General features: G+C 40.9%; 1 protein-coding gene across 1 annotated transcript in view; it reads left to right on the top strand.

Moving 5' to 3' along the window:
- eif3ea (eukaryotic translation initiation factor 3, subunit E, a) overlaps nucleotides 1-23021 on the top strand; it is a 33252-nt gene extending 10231 nt beyond the window's left edge. The window contains exons 6-13 of the mRNA XM_079470528.1: nucleotides 3330-3455; nucleotides 4473-4597; nucleotides 8817-8943; nucleotides 10338-10439; nucleotides 15919-16028; nucleotides 20267-20369; nucleotides 20832-20966; nucleotides 21797-23021. Of these exons, the coding sequence (XP_079326654.1) occupies nucleotides 3330-3455; nucleotides 4473-4597; nucleotides 8817-8943; nucleotides 10338-10439; nucleotides 15919-16028; nucleotides 20267-20369; nucleotides 20832-20966; nucleotides 21797-21835 (867 nt within the window). The 3' untranslated portion in view covers nucleotides 21836-23021. The remainder of the gene's footprint in view (nucleotides 1-3329; nucleotides 3456-4472; nucleotides 4598-8816; nucleotides 8944-10337; nucleotides 10440-15918; nucleotides 16029-20266; nucleotides 20370-20831; nucleotides 20967-21796) is intronic.

A 23021-nucleotide genomic window follows, 5' to 3' on the forward strand; every position in this document is an offset into this window, starting at 1 on the left:
TTTAACGGAGGAAGCCAGGCTTGCAAAATCCAGACCCAAGGTCCTGTTACAGTGAGCGCTCGGTGCGAAAAGAGCAACTTATTCATATCATCTGTTAATGCAGGGATTGGATGTTGCGAATAAAGATTGAGTATCCCGTTGGATCCCCGGCACAGTAAATTTATTGTTGCTGGTCAGTCAGCGAAAATGTGCCCATTTCAGGAGGCGGTGGAAAGTCAAGGTAACTTGTGGAAAAACCCAGGTATTGAAGCTATTCTTGCATGGCCACACTGCTGAAAGCCAGTCAGTGTGCAGAGAGCTGCCATAATGACATGGAGCTTCGCCAAATGTAGCAGGCAGGGACTTCCAGGAAAAAAAAGAAAAAACAAACACTTTTAGAATTGAAATGCTGACCTTTATATTGGCAACGCAGAAGGCTTTTTCCTCTGGTTCTCCCCTGAGTTGATCTCTCTTTCAGCTTTCAGGCTTTGAAAGTCATTTAGACCCGTCCAACTTTTGCGAGTTTTGATCAAAGCTCTCCAGTGTTGTGAGTGGATGGGTAGTTGCGTCCGTACCGTGTTTATTTTTAAGCTGTTCCATGCAACTGTCTTGCGCTATGCAAATATTACTCTCTTGGCAGCTTAACATTAGGCAAATAGATTGTTTCGTTGACATTACATGAATCCATCTGCTTGTTGATACAATACAAATTTGACATCCCTTTCAGACACCATGATCCGTGACAAACACAGTTTTCTTTCCTCTGTTGACACATTTCCAATAGAAATAGTAAGGTTGGGAAAACCATCATTCTTTTTTATGACTAGTGCCTAATATCTTTAGTTCCATCACAGAGATGCACCCTGATTTGTTGCTCCAGAGGGATATTCTTATCCTAGAGAGCGTTTGATTGAACAGAAATATCTGTAGTGCAGGATGAATCATCAATGTTTATGATCCATTTCCCCAGAAGAGAGAGATTGTAAATCTTAACTGCATATATCTACAAATGACCTTAAAGCTAATAGAAATGGACCTGAAGCCACAAAACTCTCATTTTAGTTTCACAAGGTCTTGAACCTTTAATAATTCACACTTGACCACTCTCGTTGTAGATACATGAGCGTTTCTTAATGGGAGGTTTTATTTGCAACTAGATCCCTTGTAAGACTTCCTATCAGCTGGTAAACCCAACCACTTCACTTCCCATGAGCCCCTGGCCACAGTCCATCTCTCTTTTCTTTAAACATGCAGAGATGCTCCAGCATCTCTCTAACCTGCAACAGATTAACTCCTGCTTGTGTTTGTTTTCAGCCTTTTTAGACATAATTTAAAACAGCGGTTTTTGTTCCTTTTGAAGCTGATCGTCTCTACAGAGATGGACCATGGTAAATCACGTTCATATTTCCTCACACGAAACCGGGCGAGTATCTTACTGGCCTTTCATAACTTAATTCCGCAGGATGTTTTGCTTTTTCTCTAAATGGTCAGGAGATTATCGCAATTACTTGTTAATCAAGTTATCCAAACATTATTTCCAAGGGCCTGTTTCTGCTTATGAAGACGGTTATTGGCTTCTGCTGTCAATAGCAGCGGAACCGAACGAGATCGGTTGCAGCGTTTACTGACATGCCCAATTTTTGTTATTTGTCCAGAGAGAGACCTCACCGTATCAGATGCTCGGCAAAGCTGTTCCCACTTAAACAACGGTCACACCCTAATCCATCCTCATCCAATCAAACCTGAGGATTTGATTGGTTGAGGCCTAATGTCTGGACCTCATTCTCTCACTCCTCCGTAAACAGACACTTTGATTAGCGTTCCACCACTCCGGTCCTGTCTGCATCCCGGGCTGATCAAAGCCCCCAGACATGTGTTAGAGCCAGTCACGGGGGCCGCAGCGGTAGCAGCACACATCATTAAAGACCCTCACCCAAGTCAAAGGCAATGCACTTGAGGTCACTGCAAGTTCACGTGAGCTTTGGAGAGCTTTTCTTTCCTACTGACTCTATATGCAACTCTTCTCCACCTGTAGATATCTCAGAAAGTCACGTTTGTCCTGAAAAGTTGTAATTCTTGACTCCGTTTAAATGGTTTACCCTCTTGCGTCTTTTGATGTGTTTTTCCTTTCCACAGAGATAGCGTTTGACCCCAGGCTAGTTAAGGAGCACTTGTTTAACTTGTGTAATTATTTCCCAGTAATGTGAAAGACAAGGTGGCCTTTAACCTTTGACTCTTGTCTGAGGACCTCTCTGATCTAACCTCCTGAAAAACATTAGCATTCACAGCTGCTTTTTTGTTCTTATGTGTGTAATGCGTTACTGACCAAATGTATAGATTCACTGTACGGATAGATTCGTTGTGCAGAGTTGAGTTACAGTACTGGTGTGTTGTTGTTATGTGGGCTCAGATATGCTTACTAATGGGAAATGCAGAAGATTTGTGAAGAGCGGATCGTGTGTGGCACAGCGGTGGCTTTATCACAAAGTACAGCAAATGAGGTTTTATAAAAAGCTAAACAGTCTTTCAGGATTCATTTCTTTTTCCCTTTCAAGCTCCTTTCCCAAAGATGACATAGTTTAATCCGTTTATCCTCTGTAAATAAATGAGTTACCAAGAATGCTGATCGAATATGTTTGCAGAAACGGGGAAAGATGCATGTCAGAAATACAGTATTCACAAAATGAAAAGGTACTTGGATCTGCGTTATTGGTATCAAGTGGCACCGGACCACCTTTTTTAATTCCGTATGTTTACATTTGTGGTCAAGCTTACATGCTTTCTTTGCTAATTTTGAAAGGTATAGGATGTGACCCTGTCTGTGAAATCCAGGCTATGGTCTTTAAAGCAGTCAAAGCTGGCGAAAATTGTGTTTATTGCTGTAAATAATTATTAAATCATATAACATTACAAGATAGATTTTCAAAAACAGTATTCAAATTTACCTTTATAATAGAATAATAAATATATTCTGTTATGAATTCACCCTCAAGTTGTTCCAAAACAGTATAAACGTCTTTGTTTTTGAAGATATTTGGAAGAATGCGAGCAACTCAGATTTCTAAGGCACCATTGACTACCATAGTAAAAACACGCTGTATGCTTAGTTCTTAATATTTTTGTGAATTTTATTTTGTGGACTTTAACTCTTAAACAATAAACTCTTTCAGATAAATTTATGCCCGCACTAGATAAAAAAGCAAATTGCAATTCTTATATACACTCTTTAAAACAATTCCACTTGGTTTGCAGAGACCACAAGGGGAATGTTGACTTCTGGGCAGAACAATGTGCAGTTTGAGCAGGATAGTGTGTGAATCGATGCTGATGTTTACTTTGTGTGTGTGCAGGTTCCAGCCACTGACAGAAACGCACTGAACTCTCTGTGGGGCAAGCTGGCCTCTGAGATCCTGATGCAAAACTGGGAAGCTGCCATGGAGGACCTCACCCGCCTGAGGGAGACTATCGATAACAATGTAATGCCCCGCCACTCAGAATTCAATACCGTGCTCATATTCCCTTACATAGGCCATAATATTGACCGCCTTGTGTTTCAGCACCCCTCCATCTCTCTACCTCCTTCTCATCACCAGTCAAGCAAACTTTAATTGCACTGTTTTGTCGGTGGAGCTTGATTTTTAATTGAGCTGGGAAAGGCCAAAGGGGTTTGGCTTAGGGAGAAGTATGTGTAAATAAAAAACAAAAGACCCAAACATTGTAAATTTCTGTTTTGAACTTGAAATTTGAACTGTACGTTGAAGGCAACAGAAGCCAAGTCTTAGTTTTTCAGAGGCAGAAGTTCATCGTAGTATGTTGTGGGAATTAAAGCTGCTTACCATGTCACCTTTTTTTAGGATTGTTTAAAGACGTACTTCACCCCAAAATGAAAATACATTATTTATTCACACTCATGACCTTCTTGATTCATATGAGTGGATGACTTTTGTAGAACTCAAAATAAGAAATGGTGAACTAGATGTACTCTTATCTTCTTCTTTCAGTGCAGGGAGCTTTCAGGTTCTATCAAGGACAAAAAAACACCATATAGTGTCATAAATAGTCCTAATATTAGATTTTAAACAAGTCTTCTGAGGCCATACAAAATTTGTTAAATCGAATTTGTTGACAATTTCACTTCTGTATCCTTTTAACCCTGAATGAGTTGGCAAGAGGCAATTCGGTGTCCTGATCAGATTGCCAAGACTGTGAACTGGATTAGCCAGTTCATCAAATCATGATTCAGGGAATCACTGGCGCAATCTTGAGAAATATTGCGTGGACGTGAATACTTTATGTAAAAAAATTCCAGTAGCTCTTGCTGCGTTTTCTGGAAATGAGCGTCCAGTAAAATACTTGTTTTAAATACTCTTTTTGTTCCTTGAAAGAAAGTCATGCAGGTATGGAAACATGAGGGTGGGTAAGCTACCCCAGAATTTATTTTTACTTGGAAGTATTTCTTTAATACCTCCCACATTTGTTTTCTTTCTCTGTAGACTGTCAGTTCTCCTCTACAGTCTCTTCAGCAAAGGACTTGGCTCATCCACTGGTCTCTGTTCGTGTTCTTCAACCACCCGAAGGGCAGAGACAACATCATTGAGCTTTTCCTCTACCAGCCACAGTAAGCACCTTCTGCAGCTGCAGGTTTTCCATCTGGGATTTGGTTTTGGTTTAACTCTAGTAAAAACGGATGAGGTGGGACACGAGGACAGGTCCAGATCGGAAAGCCCACCGCAGTCCGCAAACGAAACTGCTGATGCTGTGCTCGCAGACCCACGACCCCAGTGGTCAACGTGAAAATGAGTCTGGCGAATCATGTGAATGCTGACAATTGCAAATGGGCTGCTTATTCGTGTTCAGTGTTTAAAGGAATCGTTCACCCAAAAATTTAAGATTTGAATTCTGTCATCATTTACTTACCCTCAGTTCAAACTGTATAAATGTCTTTGTTCTGCTGAACAGAAACAAAGATATTTAGAAGAATGTTAGCAATTCTCTGTTCTTGGACATCATTGACTACCATAGTAGGACAAATTAAAATGCAGAACCCGCATATGCAACATCAGTTTTTCATTTGGTCGTTTCTACATCAAATGCATGATTCAAGAGCGGATTTGTTATGTGTAATTGTACTGTTACTTCCGTTTGGGACTTTTACTATTGTGCTGTCAGACATGCGCACATAAACAAAACCGAGAGAAAACCGGTAAAGGCGTTTACATGCAGAAATCTCTGGCGAGCGGGTTTGATTACGTTGTTTATAAGCTTTGTGCATAGTTTTGAAAAAATGAACTTTATTATACTTTAATTTAAAGAGAATTTACAAGACCTCATAATTAGATTTTTGTTAACTATAGTTAGTATTTTTACATTCCAAAGCATCTCTTAATTTATACATGTTTTCCTTAATGCACTGTTGTGTTAATGACCAGATGTCTTGGTCTATTCAAAGTCACGGCAGCAAATAACTTATCTGCCTCCATTATGTTTTTTCCACTGGTTTCCACCAGCACAGATGGCTAAAGATGACCAGACCAGTAATTACTCATAAGTGCCCGACCATAGCGGGTGCAAATACGGATTGAGGTGACAGTTTGTACTGTTGCAAGCTGGAAACCTTGTTGAGGCTTGGCTCTTTCTTCTTGCCCTTGACCGCTACTTCCTGTTTTGAGGGCCAGTGACCTGTGGCTGTGAGCTTAGCTTGAATGTTTGACCCGTTGACTTGAACCCACAGCATTGGCCTTAATTGTTTATTGCAGCCCCGCTTCAAGCCTTTGAGACAGTTGGCGGTCCCGTCATTATACGAGAACATTCATTGTTTCATTTAAACCCCCTTTAAAAAGGTTCTTCTAATTTGTGGTTGGATTTGTAAGATCGGAGATATTTGTAGCTGGGAATGATTTTTTAAAATTTCGTATTTCTGTTGTCGTCATTCTCTTGCTGCTTCTGCCTCCAGCTGTTATTTGCCGAGCTGCGGCCACGAAAGCAATCGGACCTCATAAATCTGAATCTCGGCGTAATTTACTGCATTAGATACACTGCGTTTTATGTACCAAAACAGTGTTGCGTTCTTGGAGGGCAAGCGCATTGATCGTCATGTTTGAGTTGGAAAACTGTTTTCGTGGTGTGTAGTAAACCACTTTTGACCCTTTGAAAAGACCTTTTGTATTCTGTTCTTTTCGTTTTTGTTATTCTTCGTTTTTGTTTTGTCGACATTTAGGCTGACATCAGCCTGTTATGTTCTAGTTCAGTCATAGTTTATTGGATGGTGTCTTGGAGAGGAGAGTCGGTTGTTCAAATCAGGATATGTTTTACTATACAAATATACAAATGAAAAACCTTCTGAAAAAATTATCCAAATTATCCATTTTTCAATAATTGCATACGGTGTTGCCAGTGTTTTTTCCATTTCCTGATAAACAGCAAATTTGGACATACAGGGTTTTAGAAGGACAGATATGGAATGTTAATTGTGTTGTCCCATCTCAGGCCACAAAAAATCCCTTTGGCATCGCCTATTTGTTAGGTTTCTTTAACGCATTTAGATGAGAAACGCATGCTGCCCGTTTTTATAGAGAGGGCACCCATATCTTCAGTGTGAAGATTTTTTACGTAGTCATTCTGTCTAGCAGATGTCCAAAACAATAACAGAAACCAATTTTTTTTAGTGCAGGACAAAAGATAGGCTATCATATAATACGACTCCATGTCCAAGGGCAGTTTGAGAAAGAGTATTGTCACAAGATGACCTATGATGTAGGTGCAAACAGGAAAGCTAATACGGTAGAAACACTATCCCAGCCAGCGCAGAGTGGACTCAGAGTTTCACTTGATTTACCTCTAATCCCCCCTCCTCACAGATACATCATGAAATTGAAACTGCATCTCTTTTTCTCCTTCGCTTCGTTTCTACCGATCGCTCTCCATCCTCTCTCAGACGCTCTAAATCGTCTAGTCATTTAGCAGACGCTTTTAGCGACATACAAATGAGGGAGAACGCAAGTGGTTTGCAATGGAAGAGCTAACAGCATTTGCAGGATCTCACTGCAACGTAACAAGACCGAGGGCAGTACAGATCCCAGATTAATGTCAACGAATGCAGAAAAAGAAAATTGAAGCAGAGGACGGGTTAAATATTTTCACCCCCCCTCCCAAAATGTCAGTCGGTTCCTCATCCTCTGGTCATTTCAAACCTGTATGACTTTCTTCTGCAGAACGAAATATATATGATGAATGCTATTAGCCAAATAACGGTGGTACACATCGATTAGCATTGGTTTTGTGTCTGTTCAATAGAAGTGAATGGGTACTGCCATTGTTTGGTAACCAGCATTCTTTGAAATATCTTTTGTGTGCTGCAGTAGAAAGTCAGACAGGTTTGAAATGACAAAAGGTTGTGTACATAACGACAGAATTTTAATTTTATTGTGAACTATACCTTAAAATGTTATGCGCTTTTGTGGTAGTGAAATAGTTAAGTGCTCATAGGAGAGAAATGAGTTTTGAACTTTTTATAAACAGCTCCCTGGGGTGAGTTTGTTGCACCCAAATTGAATGTCCTCTTGAAATTTAGCAGCCGATTAATTTGTGTCTTCACTTTAGCCGGCCGTAGCTGTCGGGCTTGGTTGGATAACTCTTATTTTTTTTCCTCTGTGAAGTCCAGATATGGCATCATGACTCATGTGAGCAGTCTGGCCATCAGAGCCTCCCTCGGAGAGCTAGTAGGTGTAAGTTAATCAGGAACACAGCATGAGGTGTTGCGGTTTGCCATGAAGTCCATGACTACAAAGAGACGAGGGGCCAAAGGCTGCGGCATACGGGATCACACGCCACCGTAGCCGCTGCCGTTTTTAGCTCCGACATCACAAGTGCCACAGGGCCCCTTGTCCCTTTAATTGTTTGGCTCATTAAACCATCCGGCGAGCCCCCTCCCCTTCCTACAAATGACATGTGTTTCTCTGCGCTGAAGCTTTAGGGCCAGCGGCTCCACTTCCTCCTCGAAATTTAATTTGGTCCTCGTACGGTGGATGACGTGGGGTTCAAAGATGTTCAGATACCGCAGACGAAGAGGCTGTCCTCCAAATTGACTCAAAGTGAAGTGCACCTTAACAGGAGCTCTCAGTGCTATGACAAGGCATCTGTTGTATGTTTTTTTCGTTTCACGTAAGAAAAAGCTCATGCACGTCTGTAAAGAGGAAACTTTGTCTTGGGTTGTAATAGTAGTGCTATGTTGCTTTCCATCTCAAACTGAGCCCACAGCTAGTTGACCTGTGGCTGAAAAACAAGTCCCTGGTGGATAGGGTTTCACTGCTCCGCTGGCCTGTTGTTGGTGATCCGTGTCTGGAAGGGGGTTTTCCTTCTCTTCTCTCCACATGGGGACCAATGAACAGTGGTGCTTTTAACATGCAACATTTCATGTTGTAGAGAATAAGCAAGCTCACTATATTAAAGAAAAGTGAAACTGATGGCTCACGGTCTCTATAGAAATCGGATGCGGTTACTTGCAAAGAATAAACATTCTTACTAGCTGCATGTCAGAGCTGTTGCGGTTAGCGTGCATGCCCTGACATGTTGAACTCTGGTGCAGGCGATTCGTTTTCAATCTCAAGACACCTTGGCAAGCATGCAGATGACATGCTGCAGAGATTAACAGTTGTACCATTCAGACGGTTCAGAAAATGTTAAAATGTTCAGAAATATTGTCCAGCCTCCACAAATGACATCATTGGATCTCTTCACCAACCAAGTGAACAAAGAAACAGTCGTGTAATGTTTTCAACTACAGTAGGTGTAGATAACAGATATTCCTCTAGTGTGTCATGATCGTTTTGTTTTTTCAGGTACCTCAATGCCATTCAGACTATGTGTCCACACATACTGCGCTATCTGACCACAGCTGTCATCACCAACAAGGACGTCCGCAAGCGCAGACAGGTGCTAAAGGATCTGGTGAAAGTCATCCAGCAGGTATCAGACAAGACTTTGGTCCTTTATTTATGGGGGATGCCTTGTTTACATTTGTTTGCACGGTATGTGCTCCGTGTTGATTGAGTCTTAATTCTTATAACTTGTAATAGTTTTATTTACCTAGCAGACAAATTGATGTGAAAATGAATTGACAGTTTATAACATTTATGGGGGTTAAATAACTATGGGCCCTTTTCTGTCCCAGGTGGCGTTTTAAATTACATTTAATACGTTTAATATCAAGTCAAGCTAAGCTGTAATTGTTTTTAACATTTGGAAAAATATTATTTATTGAGTGATAGATTAATGCTTTTAACGTTTTTTGGATTTGAGTTTTATTAAGTTTGAGAAATTGGTTTAATTTCTCCATACACAACTCCATATGGACTATAGTGAAAGAAATACCCTCATATATTTTTCATGAAATTCTTTAGCTTTCGATTATTTATATTAACTTCTCTTATATTTGTATACCGAGCCTTTGGCACAATCGAAGAACAGTCCACATTTGATTGGTTGGCCCGCTCTATTACGCACGACCCCATTGGCCAGGTGTTTGATTCTCTGTTGGTCTCCCTGGAATCGTCCTCACTGGCCTTGCATGCAGTGACAGATGTTTTCAATGAGAGGTTACCCATCACCAGATAAACAACACATAGCTACATTTTTTCTGTGATGTTTCAAATGAGAACATACTTTTATTTGAAGTTAATACGTTCAGCACGTTGCATGGAATCTTATATTTCACTGCGTTAGTGGGATTTAATGAATGAGTGGTGTATATTGGCCTGAAAATAAAAGCTCGCTCTCTGCATCTCAGTTTATCTTTGTACCTCCTCAGCAGGCCGTGTTAGTCTTGAACCCATTAGTTTTGATAAATGGTGCTGGGCGGTCTGATTGTAGTGTTCCAATGTCTCTGTGTCCAACAACAGTAGCTTCTTCAGAGATCAATGGCACTGAAATCCAAATAAGCTCGTCTCCGTGGAGTTTGCGTAATCACTTAAACATGTGTCCGGAGGTGCGTGCCGTTCTAACTGTACAACCTCCTCCTCTCATGGTTACTCAAGCATCTGTGGTATTTAGATCCAGGGAAGACCCGAAGATCACATATCCGAATCGGAATTGTCCCATCAGGGCCTCTGTTAACGGGGTCTTTCAGCTTTTGGGTGTTTATAGACATGGCACATTAGGCAGAGGTTGTGCTCATTATTGTGTGCTTTCACTGAAAATAACCCTGTGTATGGTAAAGATAACACCCACGATTTAAAAGGGACAGTTCACCCAAAATTACAAATTAAGATCACATTTAAAACACTCCCAGCGTTGTAGGTGATGACAAATGTTTTATTTTTGCTCTTATTTTAAATAAATGTTTACATGTTCTCTTTTTTTAGGAGTCATACACCTACAAAGATCCCATCACGGAGTTCGTGGAGTGCCTGTATGTGAACTTTGACTTTGATAGTGCTCAAAAGAAGCTGAGAGAGTGTGAGGCGGTAAGTCCCAGCTGTTGTTACCTTTTTTCCTTTTTATTACCTTTCTTCGCATCATGTCCACGAACAACTTCCCCATTAAAGGCCAGAATGACCGTATCTTGTGTTTGTGGAAAACAGGAATTAACATAAGATAAGCTTTTTACCATGGCATCCCTGCTTTTCCTAAAATATTCTGTTAGCTAGAGTTCAGCGAGACAGTCGTTCTCAAAAGACATTGAGCTCATGCTGCTTTAATTGTCTAGCCACAAAGAGCCTTTAAATTTGTAATTGTCATAGATGATGCCTCAATTTCACTAATGATGAGTGCGGATGACATCAGGCACAATCCCTGATCTCTGATTGGTCACCTGAACTTTCACAGAACTGGTGAAGGTCATCAGCGATGCTGTGTGTAACCAAAACGAACAGCAAAGCCTTCTGTTTCAGGCACAGAAAGGGGTCTCAAAGCTCAGGCGGCCCCGGCGTGCCGTCTTGTCACAGGCAGCTGTGGAAGCAGGCCCCTCTCAGAGCCTCTGACTCACCATTTGTCATATTTTTATGATAGCCAGTAATTGTCAGATCAGTGGGATGGTTAACAAGAAGTGCTTTTGGTGTGCAGGGGCGGACGCACACGCTGGAAAGAGCTTTCTGCGGTACAGACAAGCCAGTGATCTGTATTTTTGTTCCCCTTTATAAATGGTCTTCTATAATGGTCACTTCATCAGTTTTCACCCCTGCCCTGCTTTGTCATTCATTCTGTTTTTACCGTTAAAGCACAGACTTCGAGTGCCAACACGGCACTGAACAGAAGACAAATGCAGTCAAATAGAGCGAGTTTAGTTTCGGTTACGTTTTTTACGCCGGCTACTGTTGCAAGACACTAAATGGGTCATTGTATGAAGCTGGGAGTCTTTTTTAGATTAATAAAGTGTATTTTGAAGTACATTTTAGACATTATGTCAGGCAAATAGTTTTCTGAAAGCGTATTGCGGTAGTTCAAGATAAATGCCTTCAGAAAGGTTTGGCTTGACGTCTATTTCCATTTTTGTTTTATTAAAAAGTTACAAAAAAGTTTTTGTTTAATTTTTTTGTTAAACTATGTTTAAAAATGTTATTTTTAACATTAAGTATTTGTTGGCTATTTATTAACACGAATGGCATCATTTGTAAAATAACCAAAAATCTGGTAGAATGACTTTTCCTAAATTATATTATGAGGTAATAAACAATATGTAAACACTGCGAAATGTTTTGTCACAACTTTTGTTCTTAACATTATGCTTTGATTTCTTAACGTTGCTTTTAATAAAGAGTTGTGGTTTTCTCTGTATGCTTTTGCATAGTGCTCATGTTAGCAGAGATGGCGATCATATCACGCTGTCAATCCTCTCTCGTCCACTGACTGAACCCTCATAGCCTTCAGAGAAACAGTTAAAAATACATAAACACATCATGTTTTATGCTACCATTGCACATATGTAAGAGACGGATGATCTGTTTTTGAAGAGGTTTGCCTGTGAATGCATTTCAAATAACGTAATGTGAACTTGCAGTTGGTAAACTGTACTTGTGGTACAGGCAGCTCAGCTGCTGTTCAGCTGTGCACTGCACGCTCTCAAAGTGCTGCTGGCAGCACGAAACGCCGTAAATACTAGTGCTTTTATGCAAGAGGTGTGGCAGAGGTGCGCGAAGGTTGAAAGTTGAAGGTTGCCCGTCCGTCTAGCGCGTGTTTAGATAGAAAACGTTATTTTCCATCCAGCGGTGCTACTTTCGCTACGTTTTTCTATGAATGGCTGGGCCGGTCACTGTAGCTCACGGCACGCACATACTTTGTACAGTTATTAACATGTTCTGTACAGTAATGAAAACATATATTTTGAGGTCGCACAGGTTACATTTACAATTATGCATTTTGCAGACGTTTTTATCCAAAGCGAATTGCATTGTACTATACATTTTATTTAGCTTTTTCCCCTGGGAAAAAGTATTTGCAATCCCCTGGGTTTGGAACCCATGACCTTGGTGTTGCTAGTGCCATGCTCTAATCACTGAGCCACAGGGAGTGTGCTTCAGGGTGATTTAGGAAATTGTGAGACCACCACAAGATCTCGTCACACCCCTATTAGTCACCCTTTATGTTTATCACTTGGTTTTGCAAATTGTATTAAAAGGTGCTTGTCAACTTTAACAACACAGTATTTAACCATTTAAAAGTTCAGTGATTTTTCCATTTCCTCAAAAACTGTGAATTTGGACATACACGATTTCAGAAGAACAGCGACAGTATTGTTTTGTAACATGTTAGTTTTCTCATCATCGTAGTGCAGGAATAGCATCTGATCGCTGTGCGATGTGATTATGAACAACACTGGCAGGGCACCGAGATTCATTTGCTATCCTATCCCTGGAAAACATTACTTTTCGACATAAATTTGTTTGGTAAACTGCCACGCAAACACTGCGGCCAAATCTTAAACTGCATGAAAAAGTATTTTGCTTTGAATGAGAGAGTATTTAGAAGTCTCTGTGTGATAAAAGCCAGAAATGGCCTTCAGGCGTATTGTTGGTTGCAGTAAACACATTACATTACAAGGATTCATCCCAAGCGTAATTAGCTTGAGTGCCTTTTGCCTAGTGTGCACTTATGTCGAAGCTCTTAAAACTCATTCCTGTTCTCTAAATTATTATGAATTCAAAGACCAATCACACTGCCCTTCGCCTGCCATTCCTCATGAACTTTGTTTAACAAGCACCCTGTGTTAAATAGCAGGCTTTTTATAGAAGAGTGAAATAAAGAACAACCCAACTTAACATCGAACCTTTTTGAAACAGTGACACGATTTATAAACATTTACTCCTGTGACCATTTCATCGGACCAGATGTTTTTCATTTTGGACGCTTATCGTCAAGGACCACAGAAAATGAGACCAAAATCACCAGGAGTCACGTTTTTTCGGATGGGTGGGTCTTTGCGGGTATAACCAATCGAGTCATTTGGGAGATCTCCATTACACTTTGCATGCTTGGGCTTGCAAGAGTAATTCGCACACCTGCATCTGTGAGAGCCGTCTGGCTGCTGGACTTCCAGAACCGGCCATTGTTCTGCAGCGAATGCTCCGACGGGGCACCGGGTAAATGAACGCTAAATAGTCATGACCCTGATTATGAAAGCCAGAGGCATTATTGAGATCACAAGCTTTGAAACAACTTTCTGGCATGTGGATATAACTGGTTAAGCTCAGAGGTACGTCACCTCTAAACACTCACTAATATGAGTTTTGGATAGACATGTCTACAGCCCAGGGCTTTTCCTGTTGGACCGTTGATTCCTCTCAAGTCATCAGTGTGTCTGCTCTTGGCCGCCTTTTACAAACATCTTTACCTCCAAAGTTGTCGGTTTCTCTTAACTAATTGGTTGTTAAGTGCAGTGCTCTTCAGAAACAAGCTATCTTAAGACAATAAACACCGATGTAGAAAAAATGTGCCATATTAATATACATGACAAATGTTTTTTTTGCCATCTTTAAAATTAAATTGACACTTTCAATTTGTTTATTTATTGTTAAATTTTTTAATTTGAGTGTCAAAAAAGGAAACACTAAAATTATATTTTTCTTTATACAATTAATAAACATAATTTAGTGCAGTGTAATTGATTTATAGGCAAAAAACATTTGTGTGTGTGTGGGGAGGTTTATATACATAGTTATTAAAGTTTTGATTTTAGTTTTATTGTCAGTTTAATTTTTAGATTTATAATTTTTTGTCAAGTTTAGTTCGTTTTGCAACTTTGGTTTATGCTTTTGTCATTTTCTAATTTATTTATAGTTTATTTTTATGTTGCTATATAAGATTAATTATCATTTTAGTTTTATTTAAGTTTTTGTTTTAAGATTTTAATTGTGTTATAACTAATTTCAGTTAATTAACGAGGCCACATTTACATTTTTTCTTTTAATTAAAATTTTTCCAATCAGTTTAGGACAACATTTTATTTTATTTGAATGAACAGAAACGTTTTCACAATGTACATTTTTAGTAAACCAAAACAATTAGTAGTTTTTTAAATTTAAATGCCTTAAATAAAACCACCTGGTGTGTGTACCATTTGTTGTGTAATTGTGATCGTATCAAATTTACGCCTGAATAAATAAATGTATTCTTGAAGTAATGAAGTAATTTTTTTCAAAGTAACTGCCGTTTACAAGCAATTCCTTTGCATAAAATCAGCTGCCGTGGCTCCAGAGGTCTGCAGGCTTGTGAGTCCAACTGGACACAGTCCTGGATCTGTAGACACTCACCGCATAGACATTATGGGTTTTTCCTCGAGCTTTGGATCATCACATTGCTTATTTTGCATCGTGATTACCTTATCATGCTTAGCCAGTCAGCTTTTGCAGTTTGTCCTCCTCCAGTTGATCCATCTCGGTGTAGAGCGGCACAATGGTTTGGGTGCTTAATGGGGTATGCGTTGCATTAATCATAGACCCAACCTTATTTAGCACTGTTTTACATCGTTGTAGAGACTGGGAAAAAACAAAGAAATCTGCACTTCCAGTAAACGGAACTCGGGTAAATTATTTTCTTTAAAAATGTTATAGCGCTGTTCTCTCTCTGAAAAACCTCAACAGTAATTGTAGCACCCAAGTGAACGGTTATCAGCTCGATGTAAGTCACTGTCAGTGATAAAATGTGTGTTGGCTGATAGGGCAGTGGTCATGTAGTTAGGATTTCTTCAAGCAGAACCTCCCGCATAGCAGCTCTCAAAGCCTAAGCAAACAAAGCAGGGCCCACGGGCGCAGAAGACGTTGAACGAGGACTTCACATGAACCGTGTAGATACAGCAGGGGCTCGCACATGTCTTTAGCCGTGTGGAATGCACGACGAAATTCGATTTTGACTGCTCTCCATCTGAGAGCAAGGTAAGGGCAAAAGAGCTCCTGTGCAGGATTTGGAGGTTTGTAATTTGAAAGCAGTGGCATTGTAAATCGGTTCAACCGCACAACCCAGCGGACCCCACTGCAATGGGCAAGACAAACACCGATAAGTCACAGCCCTTGCGGTGGGTTTGGGGGCTGGCTCTGTTCCTGCCCCGTTTCATGTGGGGACTGTGGAATTCCAAGATCTGCGGTTAGTTTAGAGCGCAGAGAATGACCCCAGATTTTTTTGCCCCAGATTGGGATTTTCTCTTATAGGATATCTTGTATGTGTGAGCTATATGACTCTCTTGGCCCTTGCAGCTATGCATTTCCATAATTCTCTGGAATTCTATTTACATTTTTCCTGCTCTTGACTTTTTCGTCCTTTCGTTGTTCTGCAACCTGTTACTGTTAACAGAGGCCAAGGACAAAGAGACTGTTTTGTTTCGGCGTGGAGTTTATATAAACTATAAAATAAAAATGGATCTCTTCGTTGTGTTTGTTTGGGCGCAGACAGATCTGGGTTCCAATGAGTGTGCCTATAACATGCTAAATGTGTCATTGTTTCAATCTTTTGAAGGTGCTGGTGAATGACTTTTTCTTGGTGGCGTGTCTTGAGGACTTCATTGAAAATGCTCGGCTGTTCATTTTCGAGACCTTCTGCAGAATTCACCAGTGCATCAGTATAAGGTAAGAGGACTGATTAAAGACTTTGATATCAGAGGGATCCTCTGAATTCCATTTCATAGTCTTACATTTTCACACAAACTTTATTTTGCTCTTGCCGTTTCACTTAAAAGGATAGGTCACCAAAAAATGAAAATGCTATCATCATTTTCTGACCCTCTTGTTGTACAATAGAAGTTTATGGGTACCATCCTTGTTTGGTTACTAGCATACTTTAAGATATCTCCTTTTGTGTTCTGCAGAATAAAAAATGTCATGTAGGTTTGAAATAACAAGATGGGGAGTAAATGATGACAGAATGTTTCATTTTTGGGTAAACTTTCACTTTAAAACAAATCTAGAATGCAATTAAAAACTGACAAATGAAAGTGATAAAAAACAGGTAGCAGGTCTGAAAGTCTGTCCACAAAGTGGGATTGCTTCCTGTTTCCTCTTCCATTCCCACTCCGCTCTGATAAGTTTTTATTACTAGTGTGCTGGAGGAAGCGTGTCCAGAGAACGGCTGCCAGTGCCTCAATCTTACACATGCAGACACGCATTCAGAACCAGACATCTCAGGCACATCCATCCATCTGTTTCGAAGCATATCTAAAGGGTCTACATATTGGCCCTCAGGAGGATGTTTTTGGCTGTGCTCCATCTGTGGCTAATACAGCAGATCTGTCTACAATACTTTTTATTGTATAGCCTTCTATAGCAATCTTGTCATGTCCTTACTAGCACGGAATTGTTGTCCATTTGAAAGTTCTGCCTGCGTTGATTTCCTTTGAGCGTAACGGTCAAAAACAATGCAGAAGTTGAGATGGATGTACAGGTATGTTTTTTCATTGATCCACACTGTGTTTCTTCTGATCTTCTTGTAGACATCCTGGTCTGCGTTCTGAGTGCGGCAGGTGTTTTATTGCCACTTTACTCTGGTTACGCTTTTTTATTGCCCCTTTTACGGTATTTAAACAGCATTGTAGGTTTCCAGAGAAGACACGCGATGGTTTCAGTCCCCAAGATTTTCCATTGGTGGAAAAGATATGGTCTGTATGGAAAGGGCGGTTGAGGCGGGTGTCATTGGTTTCCCTCTGCCTGGTTCCTATTAGCCTTCCGCTGACAGAGTATAGAGCAAAGAGGCCGCGTTGCCCTCCCGCCTGTTTAATGAGCTTTCATAACTAGTAGTCTTGGAGCATCTGTCCTGCATTCTTTTTCCAGAAAGCACTTGACAGCAACTTGAGGTCCGCTTACAGGTTGCATCTACCTTGGGAGATTTATGACATCCTGGAAATCCCGAACAGTCCATGTTCACGCTCACCAACACGATATCATATACCATGTTTGACGAAAAGCTGTATTTGTAAAGGGTTTTTCAGGCTTTTCTTAAAATTCTCCAGAGCGTTATCAAACTGTAGTCACAGGATTTCTCAATCTGTTATTTATTTTCTAAGAAGTGCAAACACACAGCGATCTAAAACCAGCCGCGCTAAGGTTCCCGCACTATTTCCATGCTTCATTGTACAGCCTAATTGCTCTCTGCATTTTCAGCTCTGTATAAAACCAAGAAGGGCCGTAGTCAAGGTTGAAACATGGAATGCGATCAGCCGCCGTCCAAATCTCTTGTTGCAGATAGTCTGGAATTGATTTGGAGAGCTGGCTCTCGTAGGGGCTCTTGTTGCAATTGAATCCATTTTCTTGTCAAACGCCACAAAGGTAATGGTGAACTAGGAAACTGAATGGTGATTGCTGTTTATCTGTTCAAGTTAGTAGCTTATAAAAGTCGCCTGAATTACATGTTATGTCTGTTAAATTTTATTATAGGGGATTGGGAAGAAAAAATAGATGTTTTATGTGGGTGCATGTCATAGATATGGAAAGAAACCTTATGAGACATTGACATGTAGGGGTATCGCAGTCTAAATTCCAAATATTGGAGACACAAGTTTAGGCAAGTTATGGTTCTTCTCGGTTTCTTTTCCTTTTTATCAGAAATCCTCTACAGGCACTCTATTATTTGTGAATGTGTACTGGAAGTTAAGGGCACTTGCATGCGAATAAACGTTTGTTTGTGTTGTTGCTTTGAAACTGTCTATAGCCGCTTTCTTGCATGTTAGTAACATAAAGTCTATGGCATTATCATATCCTGATTCTATTAATTTCTCAATAAACTGTACTTGGAATTTGTCCTCCACATAAAAACATTTTCCTCCACATGGATCTCTGGTGCTCTCTGGTACTATTACAGTTTGATTTAACCATCCATTTTAAATGTAATGTAAAGCAGGCGTCACATCAAATGGACGAGTCTTTCTTTGCCTTTATATGCAAATATTTTACACATTTATTTCAACAAAACTATTTGTAAAGTAAGTCAGCATCTCTTTCTAAACACCATTCACAGTCAATCTCTTTTAAAGTGTATGGCTTCTGGTGTGAGGCCTGTTACCCCACTCCCTCCGGCCTGGAATCGGATAAATCAACTCTGAGGAGCCCAGTGCATGTAAGGGGTCGAAGTGAAAATGATCCTTACCCATCACCCCCAACCCCAGAGGAGCAGGTTTAAGGCTGTGTAAAATGAGACCGCAGTGAGGGGAGTCAAGTAGCTTGTCTTAAACCGCCCTGTCAGGCACTTACGCTTGAGTGGCTCATTTATCCAGCTTCTTTCTTTTCCGCCAATTATTTTGTTCAGTCTGTGTATTTTTTTATTTTATTTCATAACTTCATTTATATTACCGGGAAGCTTGAAGAAGTTGCTATCCAATACAAGTTTTTTCCCTTCAAGTTAAATTTCGTCTGGGAGAAATTAGATTAGTGCGTGTGGGCCTTTTCATTGTGTAGAGGCAGTGGTTGACCTTGGTCTTTGGTTCAGCTCGTCCAGAGGGTCGGCTCCCCTTAGACGAAACATGATCTTATTTGTTTTGGGTCGTTTTTTGACTCTGGCTTGACTGACATGTGTCATGTCTTAATCAAATCGATAAAATAATGTTCATTGCCCCCGGTGTCAGTCAGGTCAGTGAACACCGACAGGAACGAGAACAGAGTCTCAGTTGTTTATTGATCCTCTGAGTGTCTTCTAATACAAGAAATTTAGCTTTTAATTAACTCTTGGGTTGTATTTATTTTTATATTAAAGCTTCACCAAGGGTCTAGGCTGGGAATGGATGTGTCACTTTCCAAAACTTCCCCATGTTTTAATTGGGTTCCTTTTCAGCTGTAATTGTTCATCAACATACAGCTTGCTTTGCCGAATACTCTGGGGCCGCCAAAGAGCTTGGATTTCATGTCCCTGCTTTAACCCCTGGAGTCGACAGGCATTCGTTCTCCCATACCAAGTGTCACTGCATGATGTCCGACATGTGTTAGCCATCACCAACTTGGAACTTCTGATGTGACAACCGGCACATTCGTTGGCAGCTAGCTTTTGAACAATGAGCTTTAGTACCAATCTACCCTGTCACGCATCGTTTTCCAAGGGTAACACTGGGAGTGAAATGATATAAGCTGTCATCTCTGCTTGTCTCCAGACCCGTACCGTTGACGCGGCGGGTGATTGAGTTAACCTTTCACTGCGTGAGCCAATTAGTTGTTTGGATCCTGGCTGTAGGCTTAGCTTTAAGAACAGAACTGGACAAGCTTCCTTTTTTCCTGCTAGCATTAAATAAGCTTAGAAGATGATTTGAGGGTTTGCTAAAAAAATGCCACAAGGGGGCCTGCTGTAGAAGTAATATTTCGGATCAAAGACACTAGAATGCCAGCTGCCACCGTCCTCCCTCAATGACACATCCATGGAAGTGACCAGTCAAAGATCAGAGGAAACATCTGGCTTTTATTTATGGACAGCAGCCCCAAAACACAAGGGAATGGTCAGTAGAAGTCAGTAGTTAATTTACAATCCAAACTTATTGGATTCTGTCTCTGAAACATGTTCCGTTTGTCTGTCGCCATCTATTACAGACACACAATGATGTAGTTGTATTCCCTTTTTATGGCTTTCTTAGTTTAGGTGCAATTAGCACCATTGCCTTGCTTACATAATGTAAGGCATTTGTCACTCCTGAACAGACTCTTAAATGCTGAGGTATGACAGTGAACCCATTATCATCCAGCACTTTCCATCAGCACTTTAAACCTACGTGCACACACACAAACCTCTCGGTGAGCTTGTTATATAGCTCCCAATTTTCACGTAATACCATCAGCGTATATAATGTTCTCTCTCTACCATAGTTTGTACTAATGGACTCTTGTTTTCCTCACAGTATGCTGGCGGATAAGCTGAATATGACTCCCGAGGAAGCAGAGAGATGGATCGTGAACCTCATTCGCAATGCCAGGCTGGATGCCAAAATCGACTCCAAACTGGTGAGGGACACTCATATTATTTCACTCCTGTTTGTCTGCCTCCCTCCTCGAATAGCAAATGATTGATGGACGCTGCTGCTGTAGTGTCCTTTAATTATTCAGAAAATCTAATTTCAGTGTAGGATTTTTTTTGTAGGATTTTATTCTGCTTTAATAGATAAAGTAGGCACAATCAATTATGTCAGTCATTTTGCCCTGTACCTTATGACAAAAAAGGCCTAGGCTTGCTCACTGTATCCTACCTTGAGGGTAGACAGACTTTATCATTACGAACACTGCGTGTCGTGACACCTCTTTAAACAAAAAAAAGCCTTCTGATCTCACAAATCACATAGAATTAGCTTATGTGTGTTGTTTTAGCTGACTGTGTTGAGACCGTTAATATTTTGGGGAAAAAAGTGTGGGAGAACAGGAATGGGTTTTTGCTACGTTGACATCAATTTCATCTCTCATCTCCGGCAGGGTCATGTAGTGATGGGCAACAACGCAGTTTCGCTGTACCAGCAGGTGATCGAGAAAACCAAGAGCCTTTCATTCCGCAGCCAAATGCTGGCCATGAACATCGAGAAGAAGCAGAGCAACGTCAACAAGAATGAGGTCAGAGCATCTCCTCCTCCAACCCTGACCGTACTTCTTTTCTTACCGCTTTTATTTGCTCTCACCTCTGTTTGTCTTGATTCCTGTAGTTTGCAAAAACAAATGATCCATCCAAAGTGCGTTCCTAAGAATGTTGAATGGCAATCAACCCTTTTATGTTGTTAAACTTGCTCTCTCTGGTTTACACCGAGCGAGTGCTTTCATCATGGTGTTTTTCTTCAAAGGCCTAATGACAAGGTAGCACAGCCCAGCCATAAAGAAGAGGGTCCGAGTCCAGTGACTCAGCTCAGCAGAGTAAATAACGCTCGCACACAATCGCACAAGCGTCTATGGACTCTGAGTTGGAGTTCCCTACTTTTGGGAGTCACCACAGATGTTTTGCTTGGGGTCCAGTCAGTATCTGTTTGATCTTAGCTGTGTGTGTGTGTGTGTGTGTGCGCGCGAGCACACTGATTGGCCCACCGAGACCTAGAATGTACACGCTCTGTTCTGTGAACTTGGAAGGATGGAGAATATTTCAAAATTGTCTTTGTTCTTCTTTTGTTTCTCACTTCACACACGCAAACACCAAAGTGGCAAAGGCCATAACACACAGTGCCTTATTTTGATGTTTGGCTAAAAGCAATTTTATTAAACATTTCTCAAGGAGAACACTATTGAAAGGTGTGAACTTGTACTTGAACGGTTTGCACTTAGGAAAATATTTTTTTGTCTGTAGGACCTCCACGAGAAACACTAGAATGTTCAGTGGACCATAATAAGGTTACCTGCTGTTTCTCTGAGTTTGTGTTGGTTAATAACACCTTTGGCTTTCTCTTCTCTTTATTCAGACTCCAAACTGGGCGGCGCAGGAAACTGGCCTTTTCTGAGTGGCGCTTTGTGGACCGTACACTTCCATCGTACTTTCCAGCGTTCCCATGCTGCGGCCGAACACGCTGTTCTCCGTCTTGTGTCCTTCAAAGGGGAAGAGGGGGGGAGAGAGCGAGAGACCTTATTTTTGCACTTGGGTCTGGTATTAAATAAAAAACCCTTTCAAAACCATTTTCACCTCATGCTTGCTTTTTATTCTTGGACTTTACAAATGATGTTTGAGGGTTAAGTGGTTGTGATCTTTAGCGTAATAGATGAAGTTTTAATGTTGCCTGAGTCACTGAGTGGGACGGGATTTGACTCTGCACGTAAATGCATTGTAATGATGAACGAGTGTTTGGACTGCCGGTTTACGATGCTGTTATGTAGCGGCCCACTGCGCTGCGGCAGACTAGGGGATGTAAGCGGAGAGGGTACAGAAAGGTGATCGGCCCGACGCTCGCTGTCTGTCTTATTCGCCTCCAGTTGTCTGCTCTGTTCGCATCAACTGCGACTCCCGCTAACCGATCATGACGATCGACGTAACTCTTCGCCACGTTTCATCTGATCTCATCTTCGGTAGATAACACCTATTTTTTCTCTTTCTGTCTTTATCTCTTTAAACATGCCGAGAGCTCGCAGACATTGCAGGCTGCGATTCAAAGCGTGTCTTAATGTCTGCTTTGGCCTCTCTGTCAGTTGACATGTTTATGGGCCCTGTCTCTCTGGACGAGTGAAGAGGGAGCTTATAGCTGCCACAGTGCTTGGGCTCTCGGCCAGACATCTAAAACAACTGACGTCACCTTTACTTTCCCAGCGAGCACAAAGGAGGGGGAGCTAAAGTGATTGGTTTACCGGGTCCTTTGCCATGACACATTACGAAAATAAAACCCTCATAGCCCTTAATTATCACATTCACCTTAGGAGTGCTGTCTCAGATGTTGTTTTAGTAAGACATCCAGACCAACAGCAGACGTGTGGCTGAGAAGGTTGTCCACCACAACGTCTGTCACTTCACTTAAAATAAATAAACAAACACCCAAACTAAAGGTCATCATAGGGTTTGGTTAAAAGGGCTACATAATCTTTCCTTTTCTCATTGTTCGTTCCTGTTTTCCCACCGTGTAAAGGTTACGACGTTTGTTCAAAAAGCCCACATATTAAAACTACAACGTATGTTCCCTAATAAATTTTTTTGTAGGAATT

Source organism: Barbatula barbatula (assembly GCF_947034865.1).
Source record: "Barbatula barbatula genome assembly, chromosome: 12".
NCBI classification, from domain to species: domain Eukaryota; kingdom Metazoa; phylum Chordata; class Actinopteri; order Cypriniformes; family Nemacheilidae; genus Barbatula; species Barbatula barbatula.